The sequence below is a fragment of the Lactuca sativa genome, chromosome 8 (genome assembly GCF_002870075.4).
Source record: "Lactuca sativa cultivar Salinas chromosome 8, Lsat_Salinas_v11, whole genome shotgun sequence".
Classification (NCBI taxonomy): Eukaryota; Viridiplantae; Streptophyta; class Magnoliopsida; order Asterales; family Asteraceae; genus Lactuca; species Lactuca sativa.
In genome coordinates, this window is record NC_056630.2 from 17479587 (window position 1) to 17496229 (window position 16643).

The 16643-nt window shown below is 34.1% G+C and overlaps 2 protein-coding genes across 2 annotated transcripts; both read right to left on the reverse strand.

Annotated features, from left to right (window-relative positions):
• Window positions 1–13409: 13409 nt before the first annotated feature.
• On the reverse strand, window positions 13410–14354 carry LOC111919776 (uncharacterized). The gene has a single exon (XM_023915369.1). The coding sequence runs from the start codon at window positions 14352–14354 to the stop codon at window positions 13410–13412; it is 945 nt and encodes a 314-aa protein (XP_023771137.1).
• A 117-nt stretch (window positions 14355–14471) lies between these two features.
• LOC111919777 (uncharacterized) lies at window positions 14472–15902 on the reverse strand. The gene has a single exon (XM_023915370.1). The coding sequence runs from the start codon at window positions 15900–15902 to the stop codon at window positions 14472–14474; it is 1431 nt and encodes a 476-aa protein (XP_023771138.1).
• Window positions 15903–16643: the final 741 nt, after the last annotated feature.

The following is a 16643-nucleotide window of genomic DNA, read 5'->3' on the forward strand; positions in this document are numbered from 1 at the left end:
TCGTATGAAGAAATTATAGAATTTACAAAATTTGCATTTTGCGTCGCACGTGGTGCGCAACGCGTGCTTCTAAAATGTTAAAACGCGGTCCACAGAGAGACCGACACGTGGCACAAAGCAGATGGGGAGACATAACTTTAAAATATGCGACGTTACATACTCTAGACTATCAAATATGTAATGCCCGTGTTTCTAGGCTAGGCATTAATGTTGATGTAATAGTCTAGGTTAACCTTTGTAACTCATGTTGAAATAATAAGAATGTATTATTTGAGTATTTATGTGTTTTATGCTTAATTGTGTGGCTTAAATGAATTAAGAATAAAAATAAGCGTAATAATGAAATATTAGATAAGACAAATATCTATGAAGGAAGTTGTAGTGGTCGTGACAAGGGTTCCGGATATATAAAGAATACCGAAATCCACGTTATAACGAAGAAGTTATGACCTGTCGAAGTTTCGCGACAGAACCGATACGACACTGCGCGATGTAAATAGTGAATTTACGATAGAGCGATATTTAGCCTTAGTGGTTTAAACAAAAGTCGTAGAATACGTTAAACTGAGAGTGTGCATAAAAATAACGTCGAAATCTGACTTCGTATGATGAAATTATGATTTTTCGAAGTTTCGACTTAGTAGTATGCAACCCAAAGTTCGAATATGAGATCGAGTGGTTTCTAGCCAGAACAATCTAAACGAGAATCTAAGATCTCGTTGATAGTAGTCCAACGGTAAAAAGACAGACGAAAACGGACGTCAGATGAAGAAGTTATGAATTTCTAACAGAGTTTTCCTGTCCCGACCTACTAAAAATAATATAATAAAAATAAAGTCAAAATTAGCCGAAGGAGTCTAAACGAGAGTTGTAGAGCATAATCTCACCTACGCGTGGATATAAAGAACGTCTAAAATGGAGATCGTATGCAAGAATTATGATTTTTTGAAGTTCGAGGCACGCATCCCAAAGAGGGAACACCCCGCGTTCAATTGGGGAACGCCCCGTGTTCAGTGCTTGGCTCTGGATTGGCCACGTCGATGATGACTCAACGGATAAGGGATAGGATCGGAACCCCGCTCCTACACACCGCGTTCGAAGGGAACGCCCTGCGTTTGAGACCAACTCCAACCTTATAAATAGATGTCGTGGGCTGCCGAGTTTTAGTGCTCAAATTCTTCTCTCTCACTCGTTATTGCCTCATTTTACATGCAAGTTATACCCCAAAGCCCCGGTATCATTCCCGAGACCCGAAGCAAGTCCCGAAGCCCCGAGGAACCCGAGAAGTAAATTTTCCAAGCTAAAACTCTGCCCGCGAGAAGCCCGGTTTTCAAGAAAGCATCTCGGTTTCACTGAAGAATACTACTCTTAGAGCCGTAGTGTTGTCCGATCATCTTCTAATCAAGTGAGTATATATTCCTTTTCTTCTAACACATAAATACGAAGTATTCTCCACAAAATACGTGTTATGTGTTTGTATATTTTTTGCTTATTTGAAATCATTGTTGAATGAATGATTTGTATAGGTTTTAAACTATATATAAATGTATATACTTTTATCTACAAATATGTTGGGTAGAACATGGGTAGATAGATGATGTGTGATGAAATAAAATTATGAGAGGCCTCGATGTTGTTGTTGATTTAGTCATCTAGCGGAGTATGGATGACGACCACGAACTCTTTCTAGACGGTCCAGTGGAACGCTGACAGGTTCATAACCTGTAGGTGTTGTGAACGATGTGTTCACCGGTTTACTCTATCCCCCTCATGGTTGGCTTTAGGACATCTATTGTTGAGGAAACCCCTTTGCAGTAATGTCCATCCCGATGAAAAATCCTAGACTAGGTCCCTTGTGATAGTTGTTGTTTTAAGGACGTAAAGTGAGGATAACGAGAATGAGTAATCGGGTTATTATTGGTTGGTGAAAATTAAATATAATTATTTATTGTGGGTTGAAAACCCTATATGGTCACTAGGCTCCCAATCCTGACCTACTCAGTTTTAGTTGTATTACAGGTAGTGGCGTGAGAGCATAAGTTGGACAACTTGTGAAGATATTTTGTTTATAGGCCAATAATTGTGTATAATTGTTGTAAGGCTTATAATATGTCGTTTATGCTTTTGTGTCTGTATCGGAACATGACATCCCGAGTTTTTTTATATATAAAAGTACATTTCTTTAAGGAATGCTTTGATAAATTTTATTTATTATATTTTGTTTTGGGAACAAATTCCGCAACTCTTGTAAATCAAAGGATTACTCTGAAAAATATTTTAAAAGCATAAATTAAATCGGTCTTTTTTGGCCGTAATTTTGGGCATGTCACAGAGTATACTGTCTGGAAATATCAATTTAAACACCTCACTAAATCCAGTCTAAACATCATCATCGTAAGTAGATTTATCAGTATAATGACTTGAAATCACTGATAAATCTTCTTTATAGGTTCATAATAATGACTATGACTATAAATATAAGGTACACTGAAAGAATGAGAGTGTAGCTTAACTTACATATATTTCTAAGAAAAAAGTCCGGAAATTGCACTAGCAGAGCTTTTACTCGCTAGCTACTACTACTTCAAGTTCGTAGGGCCTCGCCGAAGACTAAAACTAAGGGAAAACGGGCTAAAAGTCGAAGGGACTCAAGAGAAATGAAATGGGGGCTGAAGCTCTATTTATAGCCAAATTTGGGGCGTGTGACGTGCTAAAGGGGTACATATCGTGCATTTTAAGGCTATGTCTCCCCAACCACTTTGTTCCATGTGTTAGACTCTCCGTGGTCTGTGTTTTCACCTTCTAGAAGTGCGCGTCGTGCACTGCGCGGGGCGCAAATCGCAGATTTTGTAAATTCCATAACTTCTTCATACGGACTCCGTTTTTTGATGTTCTTTTTTGTACGCGTATCCCTAGATGAGTACTACAACTTTCCTTTAGGCTCTATCGGCTAATTCTGACTTTATTTTTATCCCTTATTTTTATATGATTTAATGATTTTGCAAAAATCATAACTCTCTCATACGAACTCCGATTTCGGTGTTCCTTTTACAAAATTTCTATCTTATAGAGTACTAAGGCTTTTATTTTGGTGACTTTATCTAAAATTCCACCATTCTCTTCGTACCTTTTAACATCACACATTCTTTGTGCGTTGCTGACTTTTATATCCTTATAAAAATCATATCTAATTCATACCGAATCAGATTTCTACGAAATTTATATTTTCGAGATCGGGACGACGTGTACTTTCTATATATATATATATATATATATATATATATGTGTGTGTGTGTGTGTGTGTGTGTGTTTCAACGCACATATGTTTATGATTTACGAACGATTCTGTTGATTTTTCCTATCTTTCTTACTATGAAACTTATATTATATAGTCTACACCGCACATGATTGTAGATTATTCTAATCAAGGATTTTAATTATAATAATGACTACTTATTATATCTTAATTGTCTAGCCCGAATTTGCGGGCGTTACAAGTACTTCTCGAATGTGGATCTAATAGACGTGAACAACGAGTTTCAAAACCGGAAGAACGTGAAAAGGAGGGTTGATGAGTATGCAACCACATTCACCGAGAAGATAAAGCTATTCCTCTACTTGGTGCCTACTAAACTCTCGAAGATAGAAATGTTTTCTAATTGGTTGCCGACGGACTTTGGTCCAACGGTGAAAATGGCAACTACTTTGAAGACAAACGTAAGAGTAACCAAGAATGTGGAGACCCAACTTCGGGAGAAGAGTCTGGAGAAATCTGTGGATGGAGAGAAGAGGAAGGTCGAAGGATCTTCTAAATCCAATAAAAAGAGTAGATTTTCAAAATCTAATGACGAGGAACTTGAAAGTACCGGCAATGCACAATGGTGTGACAAGTGCCAAAGGAAGCACTTTGGGGGATGCACCGAAAAAGTGACCTATTTCAAGTGTGGGAAGACTGTGTTGGATTAGGTGTCTAAGTCAATAACTAAATTAGTATAATCTTGAATTATTAGCAAAATCCTTTTGGGTTGCCCTCAAACTTACTAATTGAAAATGATGACTTTTAGAAAGAGAGATTGATTTATTAACTTATTATGTGATTAATAAATTAATGATTTTTCAAATATGTTATGAAAATAATATATTAATTATAAATTATATTATTTAATTAATAATTAATCAAAAATTAATTAGAATTAATTTTAGGATTAATTGGATTAATTAAAAGTGCAGATACTGTTTGGTTATTTATTGAAAGTTGAAGCAGGAAGACTCTAGAACCTCATGGGATGGAGTGGAAGAAAATTGGCTAGGAATAGCCTATAATTTTCGTCCATGGGGGTTAGGATGAGAAGATAAGGCAACTTGATTATTATATTAATTAATCTCGGCCTTATCCCATAAACCTTAGTTTTGGCCCCAAGTTTCCTTCCGCTATATAAACACCTACCTAGCCTCATTATTTCGCCTAATCCTTTCTTATAAGCAAGGCTGAAATTTTGAGCCCCCTCTCCTCCTTCTCTTTAAGCCTCCTCGTTACTAGATTTGGGTGTGAACCATCAGAGGCACGAGATTTCTGGTGCTAGCTTCCAAGTGATTTCAAGAAGGATTGTTTGATTATTTACTACTACAATCACAAAGGTGTGTAATTCTTATAATTTCGAAAATACCTAGGATTATAGAGTTCTTGTTATTCAATAGAATGTTATTTCAATAGAGTTATGACTAGATCTAATAAGTTACATGTACCCTTAAGTGTATAAGGATTTATCCATGTTATTGCATGTAAAAACCATCAGACTGGTCACTATGCCAACAAATGCAAGGCCAAACAGGATGTCTGCTTCGAGTGTGGAGAAGCAGGGCATTTCCACAAGGACTGCCCAAAGAAAATATGAGAGGAAAGGCCAAATATTTCGTGGAAGCCAAAGGCAAGGGCATATCATATGATCCTTGACGAAACAACAATAGGTCGGGAATAGAGAGCGGCCTATCTGGAGTTTAGGATATGTGGGAGTAAGTGGGTAGTAATGGAATAAGCGAGCTAATGTAATAGACATGTAGAATAAATAAATCTTGTAACCGTTTTTGGAGATAATGCAATTTCCTAAATTATATTATGTGTTGTCTGTGTGATTTCCTTTTTATGATAACTTAGCGGAGTGCAAGACAATACTTGGGACGAGTGTAAGTAGGTGTGAAAGGTAGTATAGACCTATACTACTGGAAGCACATAACTCACACTTGGATCAGGGAAAGTCATGGAGTTACTAAGACACTAGTAGTTGAGCTATTTTGTTCATTTTCGTCATTATCTTTGTTTCAGTATTGACTATGAAAATAAATATTCCGAACTTAGTGGTCATGTCAAATCGAGTCCGGCTAAGATATATTTGTAAAATAACAGACTTAGTTATGAGAACCATATTCGACATACTGTTCGACTTTAGTCAAATATCGAAGAAAGAAAGGATCGAGACAATTGACAGATAGATTGCAAATCATCATTAGAGTTTAAAAGTCGATAGCTAGAGATTGCTACCAGCTATAATGAGATTATATCACATTAGAATACGAAGGAATGTGTCTTTCATGCTAGAGTCTGACTCAAAGAGACCTGAGTCTAACCGTCGCGTCATACGATGAGAGGTCATTAGAATATGACTCATCGGTCTGTTACGGTACTCAAAGTAAGAACCTTAATTTAGGTTAAGTCTACTCTAGGAAGAGCAGTAGTCTCCAATGAAGATCAAATTTAGAAGGAAGAGCAAATATAGAATTTAGCACTAACGTCAAGAAGTTTCGGAGTTAGAAACTCAACAGAAAAGACATAAGAGTTACAATTATCAACTAGGATGGAAATGTAAAGAGCGGCTTCATTATACAAGCCTTGTTTTGTCGATGATTCTAGGACGTAATGATCCTAAGGGGGAGATAATTGTAACACCTGCAGATTCGGGTTGCACATAATAAGTAATAATTATTAAAAATTAAAATCTTTGAATGGGATAATTTATAGTCATGCGCACTACAAATTATATAATATAAGTTTCATATTAAGAAAAATAGGAAAAATAAATTGAATCATCCATAAATCGTAAAAATGAGTGCCCCCCATCCCCCCACACACACATTGTGCCGAAAAAAATTTCCAAAAAATTTCATTGCACCAAAAACTTTGAGGGGTAGCACCGGCTACCCTGAACATATACATAGGTCCATCGTTGTCCTTTAAATGGCAAAATAAAGAACAAATTTGTAACAAATATAAGATGGTATTGATATAACATAAAAAACAATATGTTAAAATTGTCATAAATCCCTCGGGTAACTATTTGTTTGGGGAAGTGATAATTATTTGTTAGGGGAAGTAGTGACATACCGGCTAAAAACCATGAATAAAAGTTGTTTGAAAATAGATTAGATTTAATGCTTCAAAAAAATCGTTTAAAAACGACAAAGAGTAAAAAAAAATTATAAAAATAAAAAACGTAAAAATAGTCAACTTGAAGAGTTTTTGAAGGGTGTTGCTAATAAGACACATCTTAGACATCTCATAGTCATTTTTATAAAAAAGTCAATTTATAATTAACTATTTATAATCTGTTTTTTTGAAAAATAATGTAATTTCAATAAATAATAATATTTCAAAAATTAATTAGGTGTCTGTATCATAAATATGATGTCTTTTTGGCCAACCCTACATACAATATTCCTTGATAATATGAGAAGAATGAAAGTTAAAAATTTTAAACTCCTCTAAGAAAAATTCAGACGTGTCTCGAAAGAAGAAGCCAAAAACACTATTTTCCTAGAGTAAATTACACGATTCGTCCCTGGTATAAATGTCAAATTGCACGTTTAATCCCTATTTTTTTTTTTAAATTAACTCGGGCTGTCCTTTATATCGTTAAAAGTTGCAAGTTTCGTCCCTGATAGACATAAAATGACTATAATGCCCTTTTGGTTTCTTTTTCATCTATCTTTCAGATTTCTAATTATTAGAAAAAATGTTTTATTTAAACTTGTGGGTCCACCCCACATCCTTTTACCATTTCCATCTTCTGTCCTCTAAATCCCTAAACACAACCCTGTCGACATTGACCTGCATCTCCATTGGAAACAATCTCCATCTCCGTCGGAAACCGTTCGTCTCTCATTATCAATAACAACCGATCTAGACCAGCCACACCATCAAGCATCTCTCATATAACCCTTACCCTCACGACTCACTCCTCCCTCTTCGTCGGTAACTGTCGGAGTAAATCACTCAAAACTTGAACCTTAAAATCAAAACTGAAATCACTCATAAGTGAGTCAGATTCAAGCAAATCATGATCGTTCAAGAACCTAAAGCTCAAAAATGAACTCACTCATTACAAAAACTGAAAGCAAACATGAAGCTCAAAATTAAAACTGAAATCAAACTTGATACTCAAAATGAAACCTAAATTCCAACTTGGAACTCAAAATGTAAGCTGAAATCAAACATAAAATTAAACCCGAAATCAAACCTAAAAATCGAGACAGAGAGAATGGGATGGGAAGAAGATAGGCGGAAAGGAGAATGGTGGCGCTGGTGGTTTTATTCACTTGTTACAGAAACTTTCGGGAAGAAGACGAGGTTTTAGAGGTTGGACATTTCCGACAGTGGATGATGCTGTGAGAACTGAGAAAAGAAGAAGGGGGAGAAGCGCCTGTTCGTTTGATTTTGATAGGGAAATGTTGAAAAGGGTAAGGTAAAAAAAGGTGTGGGCCTACATTTATTTGTTTTTCAATAAAAACTCAAAATCAATAAACATTTAAAAAATAAATAGAAAAGAAATAGGAAAGAGCAATATAGTCATTTCAATCACGCCAGGGACGAAGCGTGCAACTTTTAACGACATAAATGACGGTCTGAGTTAATTTTAAAAAATATGGAATAAACGTGCAATTTGACACTTACACCAGGAACGAATCGTGTAATTTACTCATTTTAGAGAGTGGACGAAGAAAGGCTGTGGCGGCAGTGGACGGCGGTCGTAACGACGGCAATCAGAAGCATGAATTCTGCCCCTGGTCAACGGAATCATGAGGTTCCGTTTCCACCTTTTGAATTTGATCTTATTATCTACGATTGACTTTACTTCCCATTTTATAATAGTTCATAAAAAATGATTGTTTTACTTTTTAGTACTTGTTTGCTTAAATACTTCAACAAATATTTTGTTTTACTTTTTAGTACTTGTTTGCTTAAATACTTCAACAAATATTTTGTAAATTAAATTAATATTTTAAATTAGGTATAAAATTCATATATTACATATAGGTTAATTAAAATAAATAAATATTAAGGTCTAAATATTTAAAAATTTTGGATTTATAAGAAAATAAAAAAATCATGAATTATTAAAATTGATTTTTTTATCTTTTAAATTTAAATAAATAAACAAAATAACCTAATAAGCTTTAATTTGAGAATCTTGATGTAAGAAGGTATGTCCATTAATAAAATTGATATTCATTTAATATTGCATATATTGTAATTATTACATTAAAATATTATGTGAAATTTATTAAAATAGAAAAACTCATAAAATGACATGTGGAAAATAAATTAATTCAAAATAACCACAAATGATATTTGACAAATTGAATGAGAGTGTGATATGTAGCAAAAAAAAAAAAAAAAAAAAAAACCTTCGTTTACTAGAATGGATTTTGTATAATGATTTAAGTTTAACAAATAGCACGATATTTTTAAATTTTATGTAAAAATAAAACCTTATGTTTTTAGTAGTCCAAAAAGAATAGATGTTGTATTTTTATAAAATAATAATAGTTTGTTTAATCATGGTAAAATATGATTATTATTTTATATTATTTAAAAATATCGTAAAAAGGTTCTCAATTTCATCTATTAACAAATATATTAGGCCAACCGGTATACAGACCATGACCCTGTCGTGATCTACGTGGCCACGGACAACATTTGTACACACCACCGCAATGAGTCATGGTCACTTGTTTTCGTGATGGTTCGTGTTGCATATAATGAATAGCAATGCCCAATGAGGGATCTTCTTTCTTTTGAACATTGGAATAGCCGTTCCAACGACTAAATTTTGAAAACAATCTTTTTTTCCTTTTTTTTATATTTTTTTATACATAAAAATTTTACCTATAAATACCTAACTATACAACCTCATTTTTTACATTATTCTTTTCTTTCTCTATCATAAAATTACACAAAACTATATAACCCCTCGTCAATTTGCTTCAAACTGGTCCCTATCCAAAAAACACTACTTTTCCAACAATAATATTAACATTTCCCGGCCTACCAACAACAATTCCAACAATTCCAACCACAACAATAACAACCACCACTTTCACAACCCCCTCATTCGCCAAATTTTGTTTCGGAAATGCAACCTTCATCACCACCACCTCAACCACAAAAAAAAAACACCATCCCGAACCAATACACAAGAAAGGGTACCATGGATAAAATAGGAAGAAGAGAATTTAGCGAATGCGTGGTTGTCGATTTTCCAAGACCCAATTGAAGGAGATACACAAGCATTTACTTGTTTTTGGGAGAAAGTTCAAACCAAATTTTATGAGATAACAGGAAGTGAAAGTTGAAATCACAACCAAATTAGCTCAAAGTGGCACCATATTAGACTAAAATGCACGGATTACAGAGAGATTTACAACAACCTCCAAAAAATACACAAAAGCAGGTCAACCGATTTCGTTATCGTTAAGGCGGCCTTTGATCAATTTGAAAAAAGTCAAAAACAACGCCAACCTGCAAATTTTTTCCATCTGTGAAATTGTGGCTAAAATTGAAAGATGCTCCAAAATCGAAAGAGTAAACAAAAGGAACTTCACAAACTTCTTCCGGTTCAAAGCCATCAAGAAACCACGATGCAACTTCCCAACAATCGGACATCAATCGAACACACATCGACATCAACGATGACCCGATTGATCCAAGTGATCTTGAAGACGACCAATCTATTCGTCGGCCCGTTGGAAGAAATAAAGCAAAAAAACGGGTTCGTCGGCTTCAAGTTCTAGTGTTATCGATCATTTGGAGAGAAATTTGATCGATATGTCTACATTCAAGAAACCAAGGCGGATATGTTGAGTCGGGTTGAATAAAAAATAATAGACGCACAAACAACACTTCAAACAAAAACCGATATGGAGATTTTGAAGTTGAAAGCGGATGATTTTGAAGGCGAAGATTTGAAGATATTTTTGACGATGAAAGAATTCATTTGAGCTCAATATAGGAACAAGGTGTAGTTTTTTTTAGTTATGTTTGCCTTTCTTAGTTTTTCTAATGTTGCGCTTTTTTTAATTAATGTAATTTTTTATGTAATATAGTATTTTAAATTAATTAAAAACTAGTTTAAAAAAATATGTGTTCATTGTATTTTTAAACTAAATTTAATTTAAAAAAATGAGTTGAATGGTGTGGTAGTGGTATAGTATCCCATAATTTAGTGATAAATGTATGTAATGATGTGACACCTACCACTATAATGGTAATGGTATGTATTATACATGGTCTTAGAGCATCTCCAATGAAAGCTTTTTTTTTATAACTTATTACTATACATTTTTTTCTTTGACCACTTATTACCATTAGAGTAGATAGCTTTTTTGCTTTTTTTATTTTGACCACTCAATATATATTGAGTGGTCAATTTACTTTCACAACTAATACATTTTACCCCTTATACATTAACCATATTTCAATTTACCTCTTTAGTTTTAATTTAGTTTTGAATATTTTTTATTTCTTTACTAATTTACTAATTAATTATTTCTAAACTATTTAATAACATCTTATTTATAAATACAACTTTTATAACGATAATATATTATTTTTAATGTTTTTAAAATATTATTTGTGTTTAAAATAGACTAATTAAATGAGGAAATTTTATAAAACATTTTAGAAAGATGGGGATAAATTAGTTAAATTTATGAAAAAAGCTATGTAAATAAGTTTAACCATTGGAGCATTCATTTATTTAGAGTTCAAAATTAAAAGAATGATGTTGTCACTTGTTTTAAGTCATAGCTAACTTAACCATTGGAGATGCTCTTACGTTATTAACATTAAGTATGGTTTAAGAATTATTTTTCTTACATGAATTTGGATTTTGTATATGTGTTTGATGGTAGTATTTTTTGTTGAAGTTATATACATAGACCATAGTCATATGTATTTACTTTATCTGAAAAATAAATGTAATAATTTTTTTCGTACTGACAAAAGAAATTAAGTAAATAAAGTGATTACATTACTTTTGAAATCCTTTACTTAAAGTAAATTACACAAATCGGTCTTTGTGTACGCATCAAAAGGCACGTTCATTCTGTTTTTCAAAAATTTAATTTGGATCATCTCTCGTTTGGTTTAAACTTGTATGTTTCATCTTTAAAAGACGATTTTGTTGCAGTTTTAGTCAGTGTCAAGTCTGAAATGACCATAATACCCTTGTATATTTTTTAATTAATCTAATATTTTTTGTTATTATTTATAATTTTAAAAAGGAAATGGGCCCACTATCTATACCCCACCCCATCCAAACCGACCCACTTCTTTGAACTTTTAGGTGTGAACTATGCTGGCAACCCTTAGACACCATTTTCAACCACCTACCACCGCCCTTGAACTACCTCCATGGATACCCTCACTCTCACCCTCGCCTATCAAAATCTTTAAATCCAAAAACCCCCCAACAATCCCAACAAAACCTAGAAAAATCTCAACAATTTATAAATCTTTGTAAATCCATACCTAAGTCAAGGTCCAATTTGGAAGCATATCAAAACTCCTGAAGGTTGTGCATCTTCATGATTAGAGACAAATCAAGTTCTGATTTGGAACCTAGGTAAACGGAGAAGAAAATGGAGGGTTATCAATCATAGTATGATTTCCATTTCATCAGTTCATGGTGTGACATCCCCATTTTCACGGCCAGAAAAGACCAATTTGTTTATGCTTTGTTTTAAAATCAGAGTAATCGTTTAAAGAAAACTGCTGCGGAATTTGTTCATAAAACAAAATGTGATAAGAATTTATCAAAACATTTCTTTAAAGAAATGTATTTTCATCAAATAACAAAATCTCGGGATGTCATGTTCCGATACAGACCAAAAGCATAAACAATATAAAATAGACCTTACAATAGTTATTTATAACTACTGATCTATAATCCAAAATCTCTCATCAAGTCCACCAACTTATACTCTTGTGTCATTACCTGTAATGCAAAGAAAACTAAGTGGGTCAGGCTTGGGATCCTGGTGAGCATATAGGGTTTTCAACCTACAATAATATAATTATTATATTCAATCATCAAACAATCAACCCAATTACCCATCCCCATTATCTTCTTTGTTTCTTAAGGTTTTACCCTAAGAATTGACTATCCTTCTTTCATTCGTTCCTAAGGAATTGGCACAAAGTCCATTGTCACCCGAGGTTCCTATAACAAACACTAAATCCATAGCTGCCAAGGTTCATCTATACAGTACTAAATCCATAGCTACCAAGGTTCATTTATACAGTACTAAATCCATAGCTACCAAGGTTCATCTACACTGTACTAAATCCATAGCTACCATCGTTTTATTATAAGACACTAAATATATAGTTTCCATGGTTTTTAGAGTACACCGGTGAACACATCGTTCACAACACCTACAAGTTGCGAGCCTGCTAGTGTTCCACTAGACTATCTAGAATAGTCCGTGGTTGTCATCCCTACTCTGATGAATGACGGTGGCCATCGTTTGGGTAAAGGTTTCACTCATTTTTCACCTGTCACCCTCATCTCATGATCTATATCATCTTTCGTCTCATCCTCAAACTAATCTTTCCTCACACACCAATTATTTCATCTACCTATGTTCTACCCAACATATTTGTAGATATAAATTACATATATAGTTTAAATCATTTAAAAACCTGTATAAAACATTCATTCAACATCCATCCCAAATAAACAAATAATATATAAACACATAACACGTATTTCATAGCAAATACTTCATATCTATGTGTTAGAAGAAAGTAACTACACACTCACTTGGTTAGACGATGCTCGGACAACACTACGGCTCTTCAAATAGAAGTTCTTCTATGAAACCGAGATATCTTCACACACCGGGCTTCTCGTGGGCAGAGCTTCGGCTTGAAACTCTTTTCTTCACGGTTCTTCGGAGCGTCGGGACTTGCTTTGGGCGTCGCGGGTACTTTAAGAGGGCTAGATAGGGTATCGGGAGTCAGTGGCGAAGCTTGAACAATTAACTAGGGGGGGCGAAAGTATTATAAATTGAAATTAACGTTCTTAAAAAAATTGTTTTCAACAAATAAACACCAAAAACACCTAGAAAAAGAATTACAACTCAGTCCGACGACCTTTAATGTCTGTAAATTCATAAATTACAGATTTTGAATCAATGTTTTCGGCAATTTCTCTTTCTATGTAAATCACCAAGTTGTTTGCGAGAAAATCATCCGACATCTTATTGCGAAAACGGTTCTTGAATATTTTCATTGTTGAAAATCCTCTCTCTGCTGTTGCGGTAGAAACTGGAAGTGTCAAGATTAGCCGAACCACTCTATCAAGCAAATAGTATGTCTCACGTTTCTGAGTTTCCACAAGACGCTTGCATAGGTCAACAATAGTTGATACACCACTTAGTCTGGGATTCTTTGTGATATCAATATTAAAAATCTCCAATTGATATCGTAATTGAATCATCTCTTGCTCCGTAAAATCTTCAGGATAATACTTCTCAACAAGAAGACAAATTTGATCAACGTTAATCACTTTAGAAACTAAATTAGAACTAAGTCTTAACAACTCCATTGACCGATCATTGAATCTACTATTCAACTCATGTAACTGTTTGTCTAATGTGGCTGTAAACAGATTCACTCGATAAAAATGTTCAAAAGTAACATGATTGTCTGTTTTTCGAGGCCGGTATCGAGTAAAAGTATATGGAGCATTCATATCTGGCATATTTATTTGATGTTTTTCACAAAAAAACTTTACTTGTGCAAGTAAGGACTCCCATCCTTTGTTTCTAAAATAGTTTAGACCCTCCTTTGTTGCTGAAACCAACTCCATGGCATTAAGAATATCTTGGGATTTCTTTTGTAGAGCTTGAGAAAGTATTTCAGTTTTTCCCATTACTTCCTTTATCAGGTGAAGAATAAACACAAACTCAAATGATTTCAGATAACAGTAAGCTGCATCAGCATCTCCACGTTGAGAATAAGTAGTAGATATGTCATCAATTATTCCTTGGAGAACAACACGAGTACAAGCAAACATGTTAAGCAAACTACATACGGAACAAAAATGAGAACCCCAACGTGTATCACCAGCCCTTCTTAATGTCTCAACTTGATTCAATCCTTTACCTGATTCGATTTCACTTAGTTCCAATAACTATTCAATCTCAGTTGCCTTTGCTTTTTGTAACTCATCATGATGCTTACTGGAAGCACAAACTACGTTAATTGTAAAAATTAAGTTTGTGAAAAACTGGTGAACCGGAATAATTTCCCTTGAAACAGCCACCAAGGCTAGTTGCAATCTGTGAGCAAAGCAGTGAACATAATATGCATAAGGACAATCCTCAAGAACAAGTGTTTGTAATCCGTTCCATTCCCCTCTCATATTACTAGCATCATCATAACCTTGGTCACGGATTTTACTAACATCAAATTGATAGTGTAAAAGTTGTCTCCACATATTTGTTTTCAAGGTTAATGATAAGGTATCCCTAATATGAACCAAATTCAAGAACCTTTCCCGTATGATTCCTTCCACATCAACAAATCTCAAAACTATCGCCGTTTGCTCTTTTTTAGACTCATCCCATGACTCATTAACCATGACACAAAAGTATGAATCCCCCACTTCACTACGAATATGCTTTCGAACTTTATTTGCAGTAATACTAAGAATTTCTTTTTGAATGTCCGCAGAAGTATACTTTGAATTATAAGGAGCTTTCTCTAATATAACGTTTGCAACTTCATCATTATACGATGCTAGAAGTTTTAGAAGTTGGAGAAAATTACCATGATTTTTGGAATCAAGAGTTTCATCATGTCCTCGTAAAGCACAAGCTTGGAAGGACAACCATCGAACTGTGTCAACTGACACTTTTAAGCGTAAACGGTTCTTCAATATTTGTGCTTCATTTTGCTTCACTATGATATTTTCAATGTGAGCTGCTTGGTTCATCAAGTTTTCAACAAATGCAACAACATTTCTATGTTGTGAGCAACCAATATGTTTCAAGAATGCACAATTTTTCCCATCATTAACTTTTTTCCAATTGTCAAATCCTTTAACAGTAAATGCATCGTAACCATGACACACACTTGGTTTATCATTAAATATATAACAAATAAAACAATAAGAAGCATGTGTTGTTGAAGAATATTCTAGCCAATTAGGGAAAATGTTAAACCAAGAATATTTGAATCTACGAGGATGTTTTGTTGAACCTTTAGCTTGATACTCCTTAAGATGTATTTGGAAAGGTCCTAAATTCAGATAAGCTCGTCTCACTTGTTCTCTTAAATTAACTGGATAATCCCACATTTGCTTTCGTTTAGCGAGATCTCTTTCTAGATTCTTCAAATCAACTTCATTAGGATTTTCCTTTTCTTGTGGTAGTGGCTCATTCTCTTGTTGTTTATCATTTTCTTGCGGTTGTGGCCCATTCTCTTGTTGATTTTCCGTTTCTTGCGGTTGTGGCTCACTTGTTGAAACTTTGTGATGTTTACTCTCTTCACTTTCATGATTAGTTTCTTTATCATCCGCCTTTCTTTTGTAAAAATAGTCTAAGGTTTTCATCTTTCCCATGATTATATCTATAAAAATCAAAATCAAAATTAGAATAATAACCAATAACTCATTTAACAAGTAGCGGTGTGTGAAAACTGAAAAGTAAAACCAAATCAAATTGACAAATTGACAAATTGACAACCAAATCAATTTTATAAAAATAGTCTATGGTTTTCATTCATCTTTGTTTTTAGTTTTGTTTGAAGCATAACAAAATCAATTTTTTTTTCTATTCCTACAACTTACAATAAATAGACTAGAAGGCTAAACAAATCATAATTGAATACTGTTAAGTGATAAACCAAATTCACAAATTGACAGGAGAAATTCTAACCCCTAATTTGGAGTTTGGACAGGACCGAGAGAAAAGAGGAGTCAGGAGAACTAGAGAAACTCAAAAACAGCAGCAACAGTGTAGCACAACATTCAATTAGAACAAAGAACAAGTGAACTATAAAAGAAAGAAGAAGATCGCCATAACTGATTTTTGGTGTTGGTGCTATGGGCGATGGCAAGACTGACACCGACTGGCCAACAGCGAGCAACGACAGCAGGCAACAGCGAATCAGCGATAGCAGCGACAACAGTGAACACTGGCGAGTGGCGACTCAACGAAATTGAGGAAGAACAAGAATCGAACGTGATTTCTGAATATTTCTTGGAGAATTCGGACTTGTCACTTGAGGCTTGGAGAGTTGGAGTCTGATTCAGGAGGGACCAAAGGCCAAGTTTGAAGATAATAGGCCCTGGAATTAAATT

Excerpts from the sequence above, each read along its gene's own strand:
- LOC111919776 (XM_023915369.1), bottom strand. The coding sequence starts at position 14,354 with ATGTTTGCTTGTACTCGTGTTGTTCTCCAAGGAATAATTGATGACATA.
- LOC111919777 (XM_023915370.1), bottom strand. The coding sequence starts at position 15,902 with ATGGGAAAGATGAAAACCTTAGACTATTTTTACAAAAGAAAGGCGGAT.